This window comes from Primulina tabacum, chromosome 9 (genome assembly GCF_025594145.1).
Source record: "Primulina tabacum isolate GXHZ01 chromosome 9, ASM2559414v2, whole genome shotgun sequence".
Lineage (NCBI taxonomy): Eukaryota > Viridiplantae > Streptophyta > Magnoliopsida > Lamiales > Gesneriaceae > Primulina > Primulina tabacum.
In genome coordinates this window covers 33,566,352-33,587,787 of record NC_134558.1, presented here as the reverse complement: position 1 = coordinate 33,587,787, position 21,436 = coordinate 33,566,352, and the positions used below count along the sequence as shown (strand labels likewise).

Sequence of the window (21,436 nt, the reverse complement as noted above, 5' to 3'; positions counted from 1 at the left end):
ATATTTCCATCTCAAGATGTCGGATACGACGAAGTCAAAATAATCTCAAAGAAAAAAAGAGAAAAATTGCAAAATAATAATAATTTGACGTGATATCGATTATAATAAATCTGATGCATGTGTTAATATCTTCAATATAGTTGAATATCAATTTATATATATCTTTAAATTTTCAACACTACGTTGAAATGTCTTAGCTTGTAACGTAGAACAACTGTATTGTCAATAATCACGTTTTCCAATTCACAGTTACATATAATTTATTTATGTCATTAATTTTCAGTAAATCAAATACATAATATAACATTTTATTTTATGTTACTCAAATTCGAGATCTACGATCATAAAAATAATATTTCTACTTGTGAGTAAATCGTTGGAGCTGTAATTAATTTATTGTAACAAGAGATTGAACCTATGGAATAAAATAGCATATTTGAGAATTTGTACATTTTCCTTGTAAATTATGACAAAAATCATAGTCTAGTTAAAAATTAAAATATCTTGAAGGGGTCATATTCCCACCAAAAATTAGTGTCAAGACAAAATAAATTATATTTTTGAATCACGTAACTTTCATGTTGTTCATTTTTGTCATGTTTTCGGTCTTGTGGTTTTAGTCCACCAATTTATATATATATTTTTTAATTTTAGATATTTTTCATCGTAATGCTGACATCACATTAGACATATGAGCAATCTAATTTAGGTGACAAATCATGATTTTCAGCTCCATGTCGTCATTTCGATACAATACGATCAAAATTGGAAAAAATACAAATTATTGAACAATGACTTTAAATTTACTTACAACATGAATAAAGAAGGATAACATACAAGCTACAATACAAAAATTGGATTTTTTTTATCCTATTCATGTCTATAAATCAATGCCTATACAGTGAAGTGCATAACTTTTGGTGCGAACCTTATTAACCTCTCCAATGCATGGTTTGTGAATTTTCTTGCAAACAAGAAACAAACACGAGCCGGCTTCCCGTTGTACTCACAATCCGTACCATCCCTAAGTTTCTCCAAGAACATCGGAGTCACGTCCGGTCTTATAAACTTTGAGGGGTGGGGCCCACCCCTCGTCCAGTCGACCCAAGTCAGACCTCGATTTGAATTTATCCCTCCAAATTTTATGTTTACGAGAGTCGGTAAGTAGTGTTCGTCAGCATAACATGATCCATTGCAATAATTTTTGAAAACCGATAAATAAGTGTTGTCCGCGACAACTTCTACCGCAAGATCTCTCCTCATCCCGAACCATTGGGACCCCTTTCTCCATTGATCAAGTTTGATGATGGGATTCATCCGGTGGCTGTATCGACCACGCCCAACAGGGCCAGGTAGATCAAGCACCTCGACAAAACTTCGGGTAGAATTCATCAAGTAAGAGTAGATAATTGAAAAATTGTAAAGGGGAATGCAAGACTCGGAGAGGAGTACGAAGTGTTGATTAGAGAAATCGAGAAGGGCATTGGCCAGTAACCTGCGTTCTGCTTCAATCATGTTAATGTTTCCCCATTCAACTTCCTGCATCAATCCACAAAGTACTATAACTTACGATCTCTAACAATTTTCATAAGTTGCATCAAATAAATATTCCAGCAAGTTAAAGAAAGATCTCTGAAAAAATTAGTCGCATGCATAACTAATTGTTACAATTAACAATTTGATATAAAATTCCTTACCAATGTGACATTTGTAAATATATAAGAAGCGCCGTAAACGAATCGAGCCGGTTGGCGAGCTTTTCGAGTTGACTCGATAAATATTTGATTCTTGTTTGAATTTATAAAACTCGAACATTTTCAAAAAAAAAAAATTAAAGCCGAACTTGAGCTAACATTATTTTGTTCGATAGTTCGCGAACCGGTAATATAATATTCTTATATTATAAATATATATATTTCGAGCTTTTAAACATTTATTATCGAACTTTAATATCCGAGAAATATTTCAAATAGCTCGCAAATAAGTTCTTACATTTTGAGCCGAAAGCAAACTCAAACTTCATTTCGAGTCGAACTTATGCAAAAAAATTTAAAATTTCGAGCTTCATATCGAGCTCGAACTCGAATATACTTAATTCGAGTCGAATTCAGACCTTATATTTGTACCAATATTCGATTCAATTTGATTCGCTTCGTTTACACCCCATGTACAAAATTCAATGGAAAAAGATCTTATTTTTTTATTAGTTGAAAGATTACGATGTGGTCCAAAAGGTTGTGGTGGGCAACAAATAATTAATAAGTTGTCGCTGAGTGATCCTCGGTTAAAGGCTACCCCATGTTCTACGGAAAGGGTAGGGATTCGTGCTTGTCAATATTTCACATCCAATGCCAAAGTAGTGTGCCATTAATTAAAGCGCACATGTGTTTCGCCTTCTTCTCTTTATTGTGCATACCCTCAATTCTTCCATTAAAATACCACCAAAGTAGAGTTGATTTTTTATGAAACTCAAATTCATAGAATATTATTTGTTTCACATGTTAATTTTATAAGACGAATCTTAAAACCGACCCAGATATAAAAATATATATTATTTTTTATGACAAAAATATGATTTTTTCGTTGTAAATATGGACCGAATCAATCTGTCTAACATATATAGATCCGTGAGAAAGTATCAGAAACGATGGATTATTCTTTTTATGAACAAGGGCATTTACTGTGTTTCAGCTAATTTCTATATATATTGATGAAAAGGGGTGGAAGCATCACAAGCAAGTCCGGCGCAGCCACAAAGTCAATGAAAAATGGCTCATTTAGGCCACCCATGCCCACCTTGATTAATTGCTAACAATTAATTATTTCTACAACCGATCTAGTGTATGCTCTACAAATTATTCTAAATTAAGTTAGATTGCATTTAAATCGATGAGATTTGAATTTAAGAGAGTATTTGAAGAAAAAGATTGGATGTTTAAAATCCATCGTGAAACGAATTTACCTGGAAAAACTAATTTTTTATGAGTAATTCTCTTGTGAGGCGGTCTCACGAATATTTATCTGTGATACGGGTCAACCCTACCGATATTCACAATAAAAAGTAATACTCTTAACATAAAAAGTAATACTTTTTCATGGATGACCCAAATAAGTGATCCGATTCACAAAATACGACCCGTGAGACCGTCTCACACAAATTTTTGTCTTTTTTTTATTATTATGATTTTTAAATCCTTCGCTTTCAATCCATGCAACCTTAATTATTTCAATCATAAATTTGAATAAGAATATTTTTTTCCCAACGCAAACATATGTGTGTAAAAATTATTTAAATTCTATTTTAACTAAGCGGAATTTTCTACCCCAAAAAAACGTAAAACTATATTTGGTTGATATTATTTGCATATATAATTTAGAATTCTATAATTTTTTTATTAGATACAAAGTTTAGTTTACAAAAATGTGAAGTCTCTAATTACAGCTCATAACAGAAGTTGTATTAGAATGTGGCCGAATTAAATCTTATTTCGGAGAGTTGTCGTTCATATTTTGCTATCACTTTAAATGTTGACAGTAGAATGCTGGACCACGAAGCCAGGCAGATACCAAAACCCCTGCTTTATTCTAAATCTTCTCTCCACAAAAATAAGGTAATTATTAATGGGCCTTAAGCTCCATATCTATCTTTGAATTATTGCTTAATTGATATACCAGCTTTTCCAATTATTGGACTAGCTATGGGATCGACATTGTCCAGAATTGACAAGCCAATATGATAGATATGAATATTAGATATATTGTGAGACGGCCTCGCATAGTTATATCCATGAGACGAATCGACTTAGTCTATGTCTGAAGTGAAAATTAACACTTTTGACATAAATAATAATATTTTTTCCTGAGGCGGATCGGATCGAAGATTCATCTCACACAGTTGATATGTGAGATAGTCTTATGTGATTTTTTGTGTTTTACAAATAGTATTCTTCTCTTTCAAGGAAAATTTGAAGTAAAATCAAAATTACAATATTGTATTTGGATGAAAGACTTGTTTTTGAACAAATAATGCTTTGAACTATAATTTTGTTTATTGGAAAATATTTTAAATATATCCAACCACGTGAATTTAGAATCCAATATAATAATTGATGCAACGTTTTTTAAATATTTGACATAAATTAAAATCATCACTGACAAAAATAAGCGGATTTATAATTATGAGTTCGAAATTTTTTTATTTCAAATATGCCTAAATGCAACCGTATTTTCCAAAATTTAAAGGATGCTGTTGTTGTTTGCAATCAATTAATGAGAACTACAATATAAACTAATGTAATTTGCTGACCTTACTCGGAATTCTCCTGCCATGAAACACAGAACCCTTCGGCTCCGACCCGTTAAAACATGGATCCGAATGCACGTATATTGAATACAACCCTTTATGCCCTTTGAAGAACAACTCCCAAAGCGGTGCCAAAATCACCGGCCCTCTTGTCAAGAACATGAATGCTACCTTCCGCACTTTCTGGAATGGAAATTCTTGAATCTTAGGAACCATTGATGCTTTCCACAGCAGCTCTTCATCATTCATGCCATGCAGCACGGCAGGTGGTTTTAGGAACCCCCTCCATCTATTGCTTGTGTTCGAAGTATTCACGATGATTCGATCAGCTGCAGGTTGGAGATATAGAGATGATTGAGAAACGATGATGAAGGGTTGGCCATTGGTGAAATATTTGAGATTGAGTGATAATCTTTTGTAATGGAAGCAGAAAATGAGGCAAGTTAAGCCCAAAATGAACGGGAAGAGGTAGGAGAGGAGATTCAGACGAAGTGGGTATGAGGTTTTTATGAGTTTCCCGGCGAGGAAGAATGGATGCTGGTTGTGGGTTTTCATTTTCACGGCTGCGGCTGCGGCTGCGGCTGCGGCGGTGAGATTACGGGAAGAGGCTTGCTAGTTATATCCGGCCAATGATTTCTTGTTAGTCGCCTTTGTGGAGGATGAAATTGATGTTGACTTGCTAGTCTTATATGGACCAGGCTTGTGGACTAAGACAAATATATTTGACGTGACTTACAAGGAATAATCTCAAGAGATAAAACATTGATATTCGATAGTGTTAACTTTTAAGATACAATTATATACTGTTTATCATATTTATACATTTTTTTAAAGATAGGATATAACTTGCAGTCACTTACGTTTCGCAATCAGAAACCTGTTAGCTTATGTAATAGTTTACAAATCATATTAATAAATTAAATCGTATTGAACAAATTTTATGCGACATATTAGTTTGTCAAAGAAAGTGCTCACTTATTTCACTAACTCAGACATCCTCTCAAAAGCTAAATCATAATATTTTTTTTTATGACATGGAAACCCGCAGCCACTACCATTCGGTGCACGTAAGATAAACCTTCGAACTAACATTTTTTGTTGGGTCGAAAAAGGTAAATGTTGGAGTGAAATAATTGTCTATTTTAAAAAAATAATCAACATTTAACACTTGAATTGTTATAAAATTTAAATTATTGAAACTGCTATATTATAACTAGCTATCATACTATGCATACAATTAAATTCAGAAACTAAATTATTTGACATATATATAGTTTTCATGAAATATATTATGTGCTTGGACAATTATAAAATAATAATTGAAATGTTGAAAATCAATTGGCCGTCGAGCTACGTGGTAGTTGTCAGAATTTGATAGCTTGAACTTTCCAGAGTCGAAAACAAGGGGACATTGACACGCCACAATTTGTGTGTGATCATATATTATAAAGAAGTTCAATTTTGGTACAACTGTCCAAGAAATTGTGTAAATTTTTGTCCATAATTTTTGAATTTATAATCTCCTGTAAACAAATTCTTTCATAAAAAAATTTCAATATAATGTTCCTAACCATCACTATTAATTAATTAAATTATTCATGTTTCGACCAAATTAATTAATTACTTCATCAGGGCTCGAGATGCCTAAATATTCAAAAGTTAATATTTTCATTTGGTAAAACAAACTAAAAAATAATAATTTAAAATGATGGTTGAAACTCGAATTTCAATATTTTTCCAAACTTCGCTAATGATAAGTTTCAGATTAAGAAAATTTCGATATTACAAATTTCCTATATTTTTAATGTCTAAAAATATAACATACAAAATATTTTAATATTCAATATTCCATTTCCTTTTTATTGGATTTCACGACACTGCACGTCGTTACAGGTACAAAATGTTAAATAAAACCACATATTATGTTTAATTTATTTTACAGATGTCCAAATTAATATATTAAAAAAATTCACATGAGGTTGTCTGTCCCTATTTGCTCCTTAAGGATCCGTTTACAATTTAACGATTATTTCTTGGAAATGTCCAAATTTTTGGAATACACTATCGTCTTAAATTTGAGATTTTGGTGATTCAGGTGTTAAAGTACTAATGTTTTAAAAAGAATTAGATAAATATAAATAGATCCCTTTATTCTTACAAATATCAAGCACAACAAACTACCCAAAATTCTTAAGTTTCCTGACTAAGCTAAACTAGTTTATTTGGACTTTGGTATAACTCGAACAGAGTACATAGCAGCAGCAATGGCGATCACCACCACTCCGACACCCACAACTTCACCGGTCCGCAGCTGGCGAATCTTAACAGTCAATGCAGTACACATATATGATCCCATCCACCGTGATATGAATTTAAGCCCACAACTAGATTGAAACGTCTGCATCGAGAATTCCTAGACATAGCAGAGTTCAAGATCAGATATGAACCAAAACATAAAGAAGTAAAGCAACAGTTGCAGAAAAATAAGGGGACAAAACTCGGCTAGTTTAGAAATTGGTCTGATTATGTCATATAAATGATGACAAGATTTTGCATAAAAAAAATACGAGTAACTCATCTAACCTAAGAGAAGATGGTGTAGGTGATGTGTTCCGAGAAGTATTTTCGTTGCGTAGTCTTATAGTTTACCCATACTTTTTGCAAATTCAGCTAAACTGCGGTTGAAGTTTTGTATTGAGAAATCCTGCAAGTTCCGGAGGAATCAAGTCTACCTTCATACGCTATTTTCAGGTGACAATGGATAGATAGTTGAACTTTCCACTAGAATAAACAATAAAAGAGATAAGATCTGATCACAACAAGTTGATTATCGACTTGTTTCTGTTTACGTTAAAGGAATCCAGAAAGATTCCGTCATCCATTTCCTGTTTCTGTGCAGTTCCTCGATTTTACCTGTTTACATTATTTGCTCTAAGGAAATCAAAGTCCCAATTGAAAAATTAACAGTGTCAAAGATCTTGTTTCACTCCCAAAATATCTATGGAGTCACTCAGTCTCAACCTCGTTCCAAACTTTTAGATTTGTACCCTTAAAATGTGAAACGTCACCAGAAAAGAAGGAACGCATTCACTACATAGAGTTAGATGACAATATGCAAGAAGAATTGTTTACGAGCTTGAAATGCATCTAGGCACATCCACAAATATGAAATAAGTTAATTCTAGAAGAAAGGCAACTACACCAACCTCAGGTAGTTTATTCTGTTGGGCAAGATGTTCAACATGGAGTTTCACATTTGATGAACCATGAAACCAGACACTACGATCAACATCAGCATACGCATATGAAACAATGTCAAACAAAGTTCTTGCTCCATCATTTATAGCCTTCAAAATGGTAGATTCTCTGCTTCTTCGGTTCCTGAAATTTCAAAAGATAGTGCAAAAGGCTTGTTACGCAATTTGCACAATCTGGCAGCTGTCGCTTCACCGCAAGCTATATTTTTTAGCAACAATGCAAATCAAAACATTTAAATTGCATAGTCACCGAAGCCACACATTTTTAGTGGTTGTGCCACATAAACGGTTGTACACACAATGTGGTTACCTCTTGCTTCCCAAGATCATTTGATACATAAATATAAAGGCAAACCGAGCAGGTAATTGTCATTCTTACTTGAGATACCCACAGAGCATGTGTTTCGGCCACATATTAACTCTACCATGCATGGGAATCAATGCATGTGGGGAGAGATCCATCAAGTTGTACGATGTTTGGAAATAATCCTGAAAATCAAACAGAAGAAGTCAAACACAAATTCCGACAGAGTCAATGCATAACAAGAATAAAGAGATAATTCAGCACACTTACACTCATATTTCCCCCAGAAGTAGCATCCAAGACCGCACTTCCTTGACTGAGATTGATTACACACCATACATCCACAGATCAGTTCATCAAGTATAGAGATATTATAAATGTTGGACATGAAAACTTCAGCTGGACAATCAGATGCACATGTAACAGCCACATCAAGATTATGATAAAAATGCTTACCCTACACAGTGATCGCCAATTATCAATGAGTTTGTACTGACATGAAGAAGAGCCATATGACCATCTGTGTGCCCCTGTTAAAAATATTAGAGTGAAGCTCATAAGTTAGATAAGTCTTCAAGGAACAATAAAAAGAACATTGTACAGCAGATGCTGAGGAACAGAGTGAAAATAATTAGCATAAAGGATTCAAGACAGCAAAAACCATGAGGCAGCATAGCAATGCTGTATATACCAAAAAATCTGAGGGCAAAACCAGAAGATTAAGATTAATGAACCGAAGAACCTTACTGGAGCAGAAATGAGTCTCAAAGATTGACCACCAATACATATTTCTTCTGATCCAAGGACTGGGACATACCCAAGAGACCAATCATCTGCATCCAGAAACAATATTTCAGAAATTAGGATAAAAAAGATTTGTTCTGTAAAAAGATTAAGTTATCTTCAAATAGCATTCTTCATTTAAAATCAAATAAAATTAATTGAGATCTGACAAACCATATATGTTATGAATACAAGTTGACTTGTTAAATTTCATAAAATTTTCGATATCTGATCTAACTGGCACGAGGAAAATGCAGCCTCAAAGGCATAGCTGGCCTGGTAGTGAAATCAAATCTACTGCAGAAGAAGTGAATTCTCCTCAACCAAATTTCCATATGAAAAACAAGAACAAAAAGAAAACTGACACATTCTTCTACACGGATGTGACTAATGTACTCGAGAAGTGACTGTAATATCGTTCATTAACTAGAAATGTTAATCAAGGTCATCAATTAACTAGATATGTTAATCAAGTTTTAAAGTCATCAGTCTTTTTCGGATCTTGAAAAATAAACATGATCTTCATTACGTTTTTTGGATTATCAGTGCTTTTCTTGTCAAAATACAAGTTTGTGCTTGAAAGCACAAAGCAAACTAGTTGATAAGAATAGCTTTTTTTCCTTGATATCTTTATGCAATAGAAAAAATACAGGGAAAAAAACTTAAGTTACAAGTCAGCTCATCTCACCTTTTCTAATTCGGCGAAAAGTATTTTCATGAGCCAAGAGAGTCGCATCAGGATTGCACTTCTGAATGATTTTGAGACCTAAAAGAATGTTGAGACTGATGAAGGACCATGCACAAGGAAAGCATGAAGTGGAAGTAACAGAAAGCTAGATATCAAAAACCAAAGGACACCTTTCAACAATTCTTCAGAGGAGATAGAAGAAAAAAACAAAATTTTCAGAGAAATAATACAAGTGAAGCTTGATTGCCACAAATAATGAGTAATCACATAAAAAGAAAAAGACTGGCACAAAAGTAAAGATTTCAGGTTTAGAATACTGTATGGAATCCTTACCATCGACGTGATCACTATGATGATGGGTAACAAACACAACTAACTTTCGTGGGAGCGCAGCAACAATTTGCTCAAGCTGATAGTTCACAATAAAACATTTAGTAATGGGGTCAATGAAAGAAAAGATGTGCCATAATGGTAATGCGTCCATCTGTTGGGTGTACACAATGGTCAGATTTATTGACCAAATTCAGGTAAAAGAAAGAGCATGTACTCGAGAGTTGAAATATAATATTAATACCTAAATCCTAATACAGCCGCTTCAAAGGCCACTACAATATATCTGTTTACGATAAATTTAGAATATTCTATAACAATATATACTCTCTCAAGGTCTTATCTCATTCCTAATCATCCACCAGTATCAAAGAATTACTGAACTGGAACGTTGATGCTTTTGAAGAGCATTTTGCCTCTATAATTAACAACTCGGATATCATAATTAATCCAGGTGGTTCTTGAATTTTAGTAAAAAATATTTTGAAATAACTTATTCGTCACAGAAAGCAACATTATGTGGTTTATTTCCATAACATCAGTTTTCATTGTGGTTCATTCATGTATGGAAAGTTAATTATTATAATAGTTTGACATTTGTTCCAACTTCCAAACGTTTCTCCACATTGAGATGACTGGCCTAAATTGTATCAGAAGGATGCAAGCAAGTTCGATCAATCACCAAAATCATACATTTCTCTTTTCTGGTTTTTCCTCATTGAGCAAACTATATCTGTATATAGGACAACTAAGTAGCCTATTAGTAAGGTACAGATGATCTTCTAAAACTAAGATATTGTGTTCGAATCACACTAATTGTACTTGCATCTGTATGAAAAAAGGTATGTAAAATTTATACCTCTTTGTATAAAGCAGATTTGCATCCAGGATCTACAACAAGTGCTTCTCCACACGCAATAAAACCATCACCACGAATTCCATCACTACTAGTCTCAGGAAAAAATACAATCAAGTTTGTGGTGCAGAAAGGCTTCACTGTTCTGCTTGCCATGGGAATAAGTCTAACTCCAGGAGGATATTCCTGTGAAAATCAAACGAAAGCTCTAAGACAGCAGCATTTATTACATGAATTTTCTCTTCCCAGTTACGGAGCCGTGGAATGTGGATATAAAATATAATAATATACCACCTACATTTTCTCAGATGTACGAAGAAAGTACTGCAAATGTGAACCATAAATCATCCTTTTATGAGCACTAGAGCTTACCCAGTACATTATACTCTGGAAGATTAAATCTATCAATAATTCAATATCAGGAAATTTCTTATGCATTACAATGTTTTTTAACATAATATGCAACAAAGATAGTTAATTTTAGCATAAGCAAGACATACGATTAGACTCTTCTTTGCATTTTCCACTCTAGGGACACTGGAAGTCGCTTGGCATTCCCTTTTTCATGGTGATATTTCTAACTGGGACATCCAGTTCATCAAGACATTAGTATTGAACGCAGGTTTACCACAGCCATAAAATGATCGAAGCCACGAGTGAAAAGGTTACGAGTTGATAAAAAGACAAATAGTTGTGATAGTCAAAATTGGTAGATTGGTTATGAAACCAACTTAACATGATGCTGACTCAAAAAAGTTCAGACTTAACCTCGCCGCGAATGAACATACCTGAGATTTCAGGGTGGTAGGAATGTTCAGCTTTGAAGATTGCATTGACTGGTTAAGAATGCCATCTGAACCAAGAACAACTAACGGCCCTATACGTTCATTATTAGGCCTCACTTCTAGAAGCTTAGCAACACAACTTTCCGTGTTCATCCACTTACAGAGACCTGTGGTAATAGTAGCGGCATATAACAGAAATCTCATTAGTGATCCATTTCCTATTTAGATTTCATCAGTCATTTTCTACATGACATAAATTAAAGGTATCTGAAAAAATATGAAACTCTAGTATGTTAGCTCCTAAGAGAAAACATGTGTAATTATGTGATCCACATAAATATACTAGCATATGTGCATAACTCATTAATGTTTTTTAAAATATCGATTTTGAAATATTCATCAAGAGGCTAATAATAATAACCATCTAAAAATAAAACTAAATAAAACCCACGATATTTATGGTATGTGAGGGAAATTTATATAATAACAAATATACTACGGAAGTTATGAGAAATTATTAGGAGTATGAATGAAAGTACTAATTACACATTTTGATCTATTTTTACTTTATTTAGTGAGAGCTAATTTTGAAATTTCAATTAAATATACCGAAGTAGTTAGTTTCTCCAATACCTTCCTGCTTTATAATATTGTAAAAATAGCAAAGATAACTGGCACACTGCAATTTCATAAATCCCCGAGCGTTGATCACATCAAAACCGTATAATATTTTCAGAGAACAAATTCACAGCTTTAAGTAACCTGAGAAAGCAGAACCAATAAACTTCAAAAACAAGACAAACTTGAGTTTATAGCTCTAACTCAATGTCTAGGATAAAAATTTCAAAGGCATTTTGCTGATGCATAAATGAAACTTAAGAATACACTTGCCCATAAACTTGACAGAGACTTCTACTTAAAGAAAGTTGACATCAAAACGTGTCATCAGAGTACTCATTATTCAATGAATGTTACCAGGAATATTAACCCATCAAACCTTTTAATTTCCCATCATGAAGTTCCAATTCTCCAACAAGATAAACAGTTTTCACAGAGATTCCAGGTCCAAATTCAGGCTCCTCTACAAGCTTTAAGAACTTCCACTTAACCTCATTGGCTTTCTCAAAGGCAACTTGTCCCAGAATCTACACTAAAGCGAGAGAATATTTAGACAAACAACAGATCATTTATATGATGTTAAGCCCATCTAATTCATGAGATTGATTACATCTTCTAATTGCATCACCTTACCCATATTATAAGCAATCTATCAAATGGTTAAAAGTAACGGAAAACAACAATTCCAATATATGATATCTTCAGTCTAACAAATCTATTCGGTTAGTAGCAAATGTAGAATGATGAAACTGGATCGAGAAGGGGAAGCACAACGGGTGCAAAAGTAATTTTTAACATCGCTAAAGTTCATCGATCACAAGCATCCAAGTAGATATACAATGTAACAGTTTTAAAAAACAAACTTTTGAAACAACATTACTCAATGGATTTAATCCATTCACAGAACCATTCGATTCGATTCTGGCCTGAAAAGTGAAATAATTAAGGAAGACAAAACAGATGTAGCTTACGCTATCAACTTAATTTCAAAATAGCAAAAATTAATTTTGCCATCAGCAAACCTCGTTACGCCTTTCTCAGTGCCCAGGCTACTCACCTAAAATACATAAAAACCGAATTGTTTTTCCGGCCCGATTGAAAAGATAGGAACAAAAGAGAAAATTTCTCAGAGCTCATCAGCAATCATTAAAAAGAATGAGAAAAGTCATAAGTGAACAGAATATTACAAAGCCACACCTCAGAGCCACTTCTAAGCCCGATCATTATTAAAATTCCACAATATATCATTTCCATAAGACATTATTTCAAGAACATGGGTAACAACAACAACAATGTCAAAACTATCAATCGAACCCACAAAGAAACACCACTCAAATGGCACTAAAGTGAAGTACCTGATCAAGAGCTGAATCAAAGTCAAATTGATTCAAGGAACTGAGGTTTCTTGAAGAGCCCTCGACTTCAATCTGAACCCTTCGAGAAGCACTCGATGGTTTGTCAAGAATTAATTTTAATTGCACAGAAGGCAAGTCCCAGAGGTCCGAATCTTGATAAGAATCATACTCAGGGTCATTGAATTTCGGGGGTGGCTCTTTCTTTACAAGAATGAACTCGGCATCGTTTGATGGATTCTTGATGATCGCTGCAAGGTTCACTTCTTCGGTGGCCATTAATCAACTGGTTGAAGATGGTGAATGACACCTTTTGCTGGTTGGCTGTGCTGAAGTAAACAGCTTCTATTGGACTCTGTCCATTCGTTTTTTCTTATATTATAATAACTGTTTGAAATAACATTTCATGCATTAAATAATATAAAATGACGACATATACTCGAATAAATCCATTCTTTACTAATATTTTTGTCAACTTTTACTCTAAGAAATTAAATGTAACATTAAATTATTTATTATTTTTTTCTTAATTATTCAAAAGATTATTCATTAAATTTTTATACTATAAACTAATTTTAATACGTCTAATTATATATTAAAATTTATGATTTCTATAAATTATTATAAATTTATAACGTGGCATACTCTATAGCTAGTGGTATAATGGAACATTGCACTCTTAACTGGCTAGGGTTAGCTCTTGATATTATACATTAATTATTTTTTTAATATTATTGTTGTTATTTTTTGAAAGAAGATACCGTACAAAGGTTCGTACCAATAATATTATACTCGTTAGTCTCATCGCGAATCGACTCTTTCTTGATATATGTATCATTTCTACTTTTTTACTAATAAGTAAGTATACATTAAATCTGAGTTATAAGTATTAATAATGTGAATTCCCTATAGAGTATTCATATATATATTTCATTGATCCTTAATCATTTTCAGATTTAAATCTTATTTAAGAAAATTATATTAGAATGATTTAAAAAGAAAGGAAAAAATTATAAGCCCAACCGCTTAAACACAAAAACTTTGTGAAACAGTTTAACAAGTCAATTTTGTGATACTAATCTATCATTTGGGTTCCCATGAAAAATTATTATTTTTTATTTCAAAAATATTACTTATTATTGTAAATATGAGAAGTTGATATGTATCACGGATAAAGATAAATTAGATCGTTTCACAAAAGATCTACTACCGCTTAAATTAGTTGGCTTTGTGCAAATAAGGAATTATTAACACATATCAAAGTTGCTCATCTACCACTATTTATTAGATAGGATGATGCTAAACGTACAGTGTGGTCTAATAGTTTAAATTATAAAGTAGTAAATTCTATTTCTTATTATACAAAAAACTCAAATGAGATTGTTTCATAGGTTAATTTTGTGAGTCGAATCTTCCACCTGACTCGATTCATGAAAATATTATTTCTATATCAAAAATATTAATTTTTTCATGTATATATGATTCAGATCGACTCATCTAATCATAAAAGACCTAATCTTTTTATGGATTAACCGATTAAATTTCGTATCATTTTTTATGCTATTAAAAAATTTATATTTTCATATTTTGTATCATTTTATCAGTGTGTTTTAAAATGTGGTATGCCGACAGCCACCCATCGCTTAACGTCTAAGTGAGCTTGGACTTCCGCCTAGGTGGCTCCTATGGGTTTTTTTAGCCTAGACATTTAATTATTTTTGTTCACTTTCATATTTCTCCAACAATTTTTCAGTATCGGAATCAAACTAAAAATTCATGATATATTTTTTATTTTCATCCAATACAAATTAATGAGAAAATATGACGAATAATCCTTAAAAAATTAAAATTTTAAAACAATTACAGTATAAATCTAGAATGTCGGTTAATGTAACAATGCTTAGAGGCATCGTTTTTGTAAAAATTGAGTTGCTAGGCGACCGCTGACCGCCTAGATGGCGTCTTTAGAAATAAAAAATTATACAAAATATGATTCGATATTTTAATAATATTTTTAAAAAAATTGTCAAGTGTACAACTCTCTCATAATAAAACTATGTTTATCCATTGATTAAACACGGGCATTTCAGTTGAAGAAAATTTCTCACATATGATGGGTACTGAGCCGGGTTTCAAACTCCATTTTAGCCCATTCTAATAAGCAACGTCTGGTCATTCATCTGCAGCCCAATACTTACTAAAGCACAATTTTGATAAATAAATAATTGTGCCCAAATCAAGCTATCGAATATAAATACACTTTGACTTCGAAGATATTTCAAATATTTTCAAATTTGTTTAATATCCAAATTAATTCGAAATATCATTGTAAATTAACTCGGTTATGTTCCGATACTACTTGTTAAAGAGTTGGCAAAAACTTGTGTGAGACGGTCTCACGGATCGTATTTTGTAAGACTGATATCTTATTTGGGTCATTCATGAAAAATATTACTTTTTACGCTAAAATTATTATTTATTGTGAATATCGGTAGGGTTGACCCGTCTCACATATAAAGAATCGTGAGACCGTCTCACAAGATACTTACTCTAAAGAGTTTGTTCTCTATATAAAATCAAAACTGTTAGTATTTCAGAAAAATATATATTATCTCAAATTTTATAAATAATTATTCATAATAATTTATGTTATCCATATTTATTAATTTATCTTGATATCTAAATTATACATAATTTTTCATCACGTCGTCCCCGAACCAAACTTTGTCTCATAAACTTACATAAATTAATATCTCAGAATAATTCCTAAGCTAGATTCTACTAGCTAGGCCCATGCTACAATTAATTTAATACTCTACCAAAATTAAGTTACATCTATAGGCATATTATATATTGTACGAAACACAGTAAAGCCGGCCTAAATTATTGGCACATTGACAGGAAACCGACGATCAATTAATGAAATTAACGACAATCAACATGTGCAAGTACATGTTATACAGTTATGATATGTTATACGTTAATTGGATATATTTATGTAAGCATGATGTGACACTCATTTATATGTTGCAGAATTTTTTCATATTTAATTACATCTAATAGGTGAGTTTCAACTCATCAGTGTTCACATATATAAATGTACATCGTAGATCAGCAACATATCAAAAATATAAATTATAAATACAAATCGACCAGAAAACGCCATCTTAGGTTATATGTTCTTAGACTTGAAAACACAGTTTACTGGCTAAAACTTTGACTTAGAAATGGTCCAATAACATACATTCATTCGAAATGTCATAGTTGCGTACTTTTTTTTTCTTCACGAACATGCCTGTATTGACTTGAACTTCCTAATTATTACTAATTTTTTTTATAACGATAGAACCCGAAATTGTCACTTTTCGACGTACATTGAGTAAACAACGAGAGCTTAACTTCCTTATTATTATTTAACTACACCATAGAAATATGAATACTGCAAAAGAGTCGGTATGTATTATTTAATATTTTTTGAGGTATAGAACAAAGTTTAGATATTTACATAAGCATTTTATAATTTAAAAATGTTGGATATACAATTAGGTTTTATCAAAACCTACATTTTTTTATTTGGAATGACAAAAATACCCTTGAATCCAATCAAATCTCTTTTATTTTTTTTATTCTTCATTACCCTTGAAAAAGAAACATACCAACATGTGCGTGGATCTAAATGTACTGTACATCTAGATTCTAGCATGAATCCAATGATTTTAACTTCCATATATTTGTAAAATAATTGATTTTTAAAGTAAGATTCTTTGGTAATTAATTAAGCCGAGCATGTGTTAAGGTAAATACGAAAGCTTACATGCCAAAGTCATTCACATGCATATGACTATTAAATCGGATCTCAACATTAATAAATCAACTGGTTTCTTGGATTTGTCTCAAATAGTTTCATGAAGAGATAGATTATCGACCCAAATATCTTATTTCGATTGATTTAAAGTTCTTACGACGCAAACATTGACAATTATCAATCGTAGCTCAAATATTTAATCAAATTTGTGATCTCGACTTGAACTCAAACAACATGATTCATTTTAGAATATATTAGACGTTTATTCAAATCTAATTCATAATAACATCTTATTTTTCATAGAGAAAGATCTCGAATTTAAGATCCAACGTAAAACAACACCACATATATACATATATAAGAAGTATACGTAAATTCAAGTCCATGTCTTGCCACCTCAGAGCCACTGGAATCTATCAACTTGGCATCGTTTATACCAATGTTTCTTTGCACGCGTTGTGCTAATAAAGTTGAAATATTTGTCTAAACATGATACTATTTTGCTTTCTAATAAATGATTTTTACACATTTTTTTTAAATCATAAGACTGATAAACTATCTAAAAACTAAAAAATATAAATAAAGATAATACTGAATTTAAAAAGAAAGATTATTTTAGGAAAAAATATTCAATAAAGTTATATAATGAGGGTAAATTTTGTAATTTTAAATAAGATTTCACCAAATCGATTAACATTTAGTTATTACAATTAATCCCAATATTTATATAAATTGATCAGGTTAATTAATGAATACTTGCTGTATAATTTTATATCATGACATATTCATGTGCACATGTTAAGCGGTGTCTGTATTGCCGTCTATATTGTCCAGTTTAAAATCGGCAATCCAAAAACAAATGTAATTTAATTATTAAAATCTTAATTAATTTTGTCTCATCAATTGACCAATCCCTTCTCAACAGATTAAATAAATCTCAAAACCCCAGTGGATTTCATAATCAATCTTTAAAAAAAATAGTAGACATTCTAGACAGTAATCTAGGCTTAGGACAGGGGTTGGGGGACCTCAGATTAGGTTAATTATATAATAATCATAATATTTAATTAGTTAGAGTTTAATCAACAATTTTGGGAGGGGAGAAAATGTCACTTTAAGTGACTTAAAGCTAACTCCACCCGATATAAAAACTTCATATATTCATGGATCCAACGTTACCGGACTCATCGATGATTTATAGGTAATCTGACACCAATATCTTAAATTTGGGTCGAGATATAATAGTCAATACATAATTATAATAGACTTTCTTCCAACTAAAAAAAGCTTTACTTTGCAATATCACATTAATTAATTAGACATTTATTAAACCATTATTTTTTATGGACATGATAATATTCACTTCATGTTTACCAAAACTTCTTAATTTTTTTTAAAAAATAAGACATTATAACATAGATGATAACATAGATGATGATAAAATAGAATATATCCGTATTACAAAATTGATTTTTTTTTTTTTTTTTTGGTATGATGGGACAAAAATATATTATAATAAGCAATTGTTGTCAATAATTTAACTTTGGAAATGAATAAATCTTTGCGGGCCAGGCTTGCGATTCGATGAGATCCCAAATGACATATTATCTACATCAACCAAAAGTAGGCATGATTAAGTCCTTAAACGTTTTAAATTTTAGGTGGTGGAAACGATTGATAACAAGAAAAGACATTCCTAATTATTTAACTAAATGATTGCTTAAGGCCATTTTTAGTTTAATCAACAAGCTTGACAAATTAGATTACACTTAGACACGTCAATCCAAATTAATTAAACTCTTAAGCGTACGAACATGCACAGAAAATATATAATAATTTAAATATCGTGCAATATAAGGCATCATTTACAAAATGTGTTAATGTGATTTATATATTGTGTTAAATGACTCATGAGATCGTCTCACGTGTAACTTGCATGTTTTTTCATTTCTGGTCATATTACAATGAATTTTCATTTTACTCATTTAATTTGTGTGTATATAATATATATATATATATATATATATATATATATATATAATATATATATATATTGATACCTCAGCGATGAGCCCACTACCCCTGGCTCATCCCTCGTCCAAGGGGAAGACAGGCCCATCAAGGGCCCAGATATTCTCCTATAAATACCAGGTTTGAGTGTTCAGTTCATTCATTCAATATATTATTTTCAGCAGCACCCTTAGCTGCTCCCCTATATATCCTCATTCTCTGATTTGAGCGTCGGAGGAGCTACGCCAGGACACCCTCCTGGCCCCCTCCTAACGATCTTATTTGTGATTTCAGGCTCAGGGTAATTTCGAAACCTGCATCTGGACTAGTGACACTTGCTGGAATCGGACCCTAAATTTCCCGTGAGTATCATATATATATATATATATATATAGTCATTTAAATTATATGTTTTTTTTTCTATTTGGTCTTTTTTTTTAAAAAGATTAAGTCCAATTTTGTGGACTAAATAATTGAATTGAGTCGTAACTCATGAGAGGCAGCAACTAACGTCATCCTCATAAAGCAAAGCGAAAATATGTTAAATGGAACAAGTTTGACATTAACGTGTCGTGTCCTATGATACCCGTACTTTACTGTAATTTGAGTTCTTGACTAACCATGTTTTTTTTTTAAAAAAAAGTCCCTACACAAAGAAACACATTGGTTATGTTATTTGATATTTGATTTATAATAAAAATATTGAAATCGATAAAAGATAATAAATTTATACGGATCACTTTGGAAGGGGAGTAACAAAGATTGAGAAGTTTTTATTAATAAAATAAAAGATTCTATTATATAGATATTGATAGAAATTAAACATAGTGGATAGTCAATGAAATCAAACTTATAAAATCTGTCTCTCACTTATTTTTCCTTATAAATCTTGTCGATCGTTGATTAATTATTACAATATTTATTTTACATTACCAATCTCATATTTGATTTTCTAAATATAGTTGAGATTATATTAATTTCGATACCTAGTGTAATATTAAATTATCAATTTTCTATTGGACGATATTTATAATTATTCAAGTGCTAAAAACTTGACACCATACACTTATAATAAGAAATCACACAACAAATTTACTATACATCTAAAAGAAAATACTAGAAAATAAAGAAATTAGAGCAATGAAATTAACAAATTTCGATACCTAGTGTAATATTAAATGTTACCCTATATTGTTTATTTTAACATTAATATTTCGATACAATAAGAAATCACACAACAAACTTTTTTTTAGCGATTAAATGTTATTCTTTAGTTATTTGTAGATCTCACGTGTTTGGTTCAATGTGTATCGTTGGGTGTATAGTTAAAACGTTTCTTTGTCGTGTATGTAGTTGAATTTCTCATTTTCTAAAGCTAACGAGTAGCTAATAGGTTTTTATCACTGTTTATTATATTGTAATAATCGGATACTAATCTAACCTAAAGTCTAGATCTATTTGTCATAATTATGCTTTATATTGCTTTAAGATGTTCATGGAACTCAACGTACAGGATTTTACAACTTGGTTCAACGAACATTACACGTGAATTTTGATCAGAACCCGCTGAAATAGGTGAGCCGGGTAAATAGCTCCAACGGATCAAATCAACAATTTATAATGTTTGAGAATCTTGAAGGAAGATAATGGCTGTGCCAACACCTGCAAACAATGAAAGAAACCCGTGAATGGGCGCCGGAGGGGTGTCCGACGTAGCCACTCCGATGCTAAAATCAGCAGACTTTTCAGGTGAACACAAGCAATATTTGAGAGAAAATCTATAAGTGCCTTAGAGTTCAAAGGTTTTTTCAGAAAAAGTAAATGACATTAATACCTGCTATTTATAGTAGAAAAATGGGATATGTACCTCGATTCTCGTGCCACCTACTAAGTATGACAAGTCGGCTGCCCATACTTGTAGCTTCTGATGACTTCTAGGACACTCCAAACCCAAGTTGTTCTGACAGATCAGACCGCCTGTACCAATCACATTCGAGTATGGTGCAAGTTTCGAGATGGCCGGGTAGTAGGTTACCCGGGTATTTGTCTGAGAGCTCGGACTATGATGACTGCCTGGGAAGAGGAAGAGTGCCCGGGTCCTCAGGAAAGTGACCAGCATATTGACTCTGTCCTGGAATATCCAAATAACAAATTGGGTTAATGATGTATTCAAATAATAAATTGGATTAATTATGACCCAAATTCTTATGGGTATCAAATTTATTTATGATTTCTCGACATTAAATTTTCTGCTTAACTCGCATAATGATGTGAATTTTTGACCGATTCACCCCAATAATTGAGTTACCAACCTTATCAAGCATATCTTCGGAAATTGCGAGCGC

General features: G+C 32.0%; 2 protein-coding genes across 3 annotated transcripts; both read right to left on the bottom strand.

Annotated features, from left to right (window-relative positions):
- Positions 1-692: 692 nt before the first annotated feature.
- Positions 693-5,032, bottom strand: LOC142555344 (glycosyltransferase BC10-like). The gene is made up of 2 exons (XM_075666171.1): positions 4,307-5,032; positions 693-1,539 (listed from the first exon to the last, which is right to left on the bottom strand). The coding sequence occupies exons 1-2, from the start codon at positions 4,856-4,858 to the stop codon at positions 895-897; spliced, it is 1,197 nt and encodes a 398-aa protein (XP_075522286.1). The 5' UTR covers positions 4,859-5,032; the 3' UTR covers positions 693-894.
- A 1,378-nt stretch (positions 5,033-6,410) lies between these two features.
- Positions 6,411-13,634, bottom strand: LOC142555343 (uncharacterized). 2 transcript variants are annotated; one of them, XR_012822384.1, is made up of 13 exons: positions 13,280-13,634; positions 12,304-12,451; positions 11,310-11,473; positions 10,525-10,707; positions 9,669-9,744; positions 9,336-9,413; positions 8,612-8,697; positions 8,321-8,394; positions 8,135-8,180; positions 7,940-8,049; positions 7,510-7,684; positions 6,887-7,007; positions 6,411-6,716 (listed from the first exon to the last, which is right to left on the bottom strand). XR_012822384.1 is itself a non-coding variant. In XM_075666170.1 (12 exons), exons 1-12 carry the CDS (start codon positions 13,553-13,555, stop codon positions 6,522-6,524), a joined length of 1,611 nt encoding a protein of 536 aa, XP_075522285.1. In that variant the 5' UTR covers positions 13,556-13,634; the 3' UTR covers positions 6,411-6,521. The 2 variants fall into 2 exon arrangements, 1 of the variants encoding a protein (XP_075522285.1); XM_075666170.1 differs by lacking the exon at positions 6,887-7,007.
- Positions 13,635-21,436: the final 7,802 nt, after the last annotated feature.

Excerpts from the sequence above, each read along its gene's own strand:
- LOC142555344 (XM_075666171.1), bottom strand. The coding sequence starts at position 4,858 with ATGAAAACCCACAACCAGCATCCATTCTTCCTCGCCGGGAAACTCATA. Across the intron at positions 1,540-4,306 it reads GCAGGAGAATTCCGAGTAAG|GAAGTTGAATGGGGAAACAT; the intron begins GTCAGCAAATTA and ends GGATTGATGCAG.
- LOC142555343 (XM_075666170.1), bottom strand. The coding sequence starts at position 13,555 with ATGGCCACCGAAGAAGTGAACCTTGCAGCGATCATCAAGAATCCATCA. Across the intron at positions 8,395-8,611 it reads TGAGACTCATTTCTGCTCCA|GGGCACACAGATGGTCATAT; the intron begins GTAAGGTTCTTC and ends TATTTTTAACAG. Across the intron at positions 6,717-7,509 it reads AACAGAATAAACTACCTGAG|GAATTCTCGATGCAGACGTT; the intron begins GTTGGTGTAGTT and ends TGCTATGTCTAG.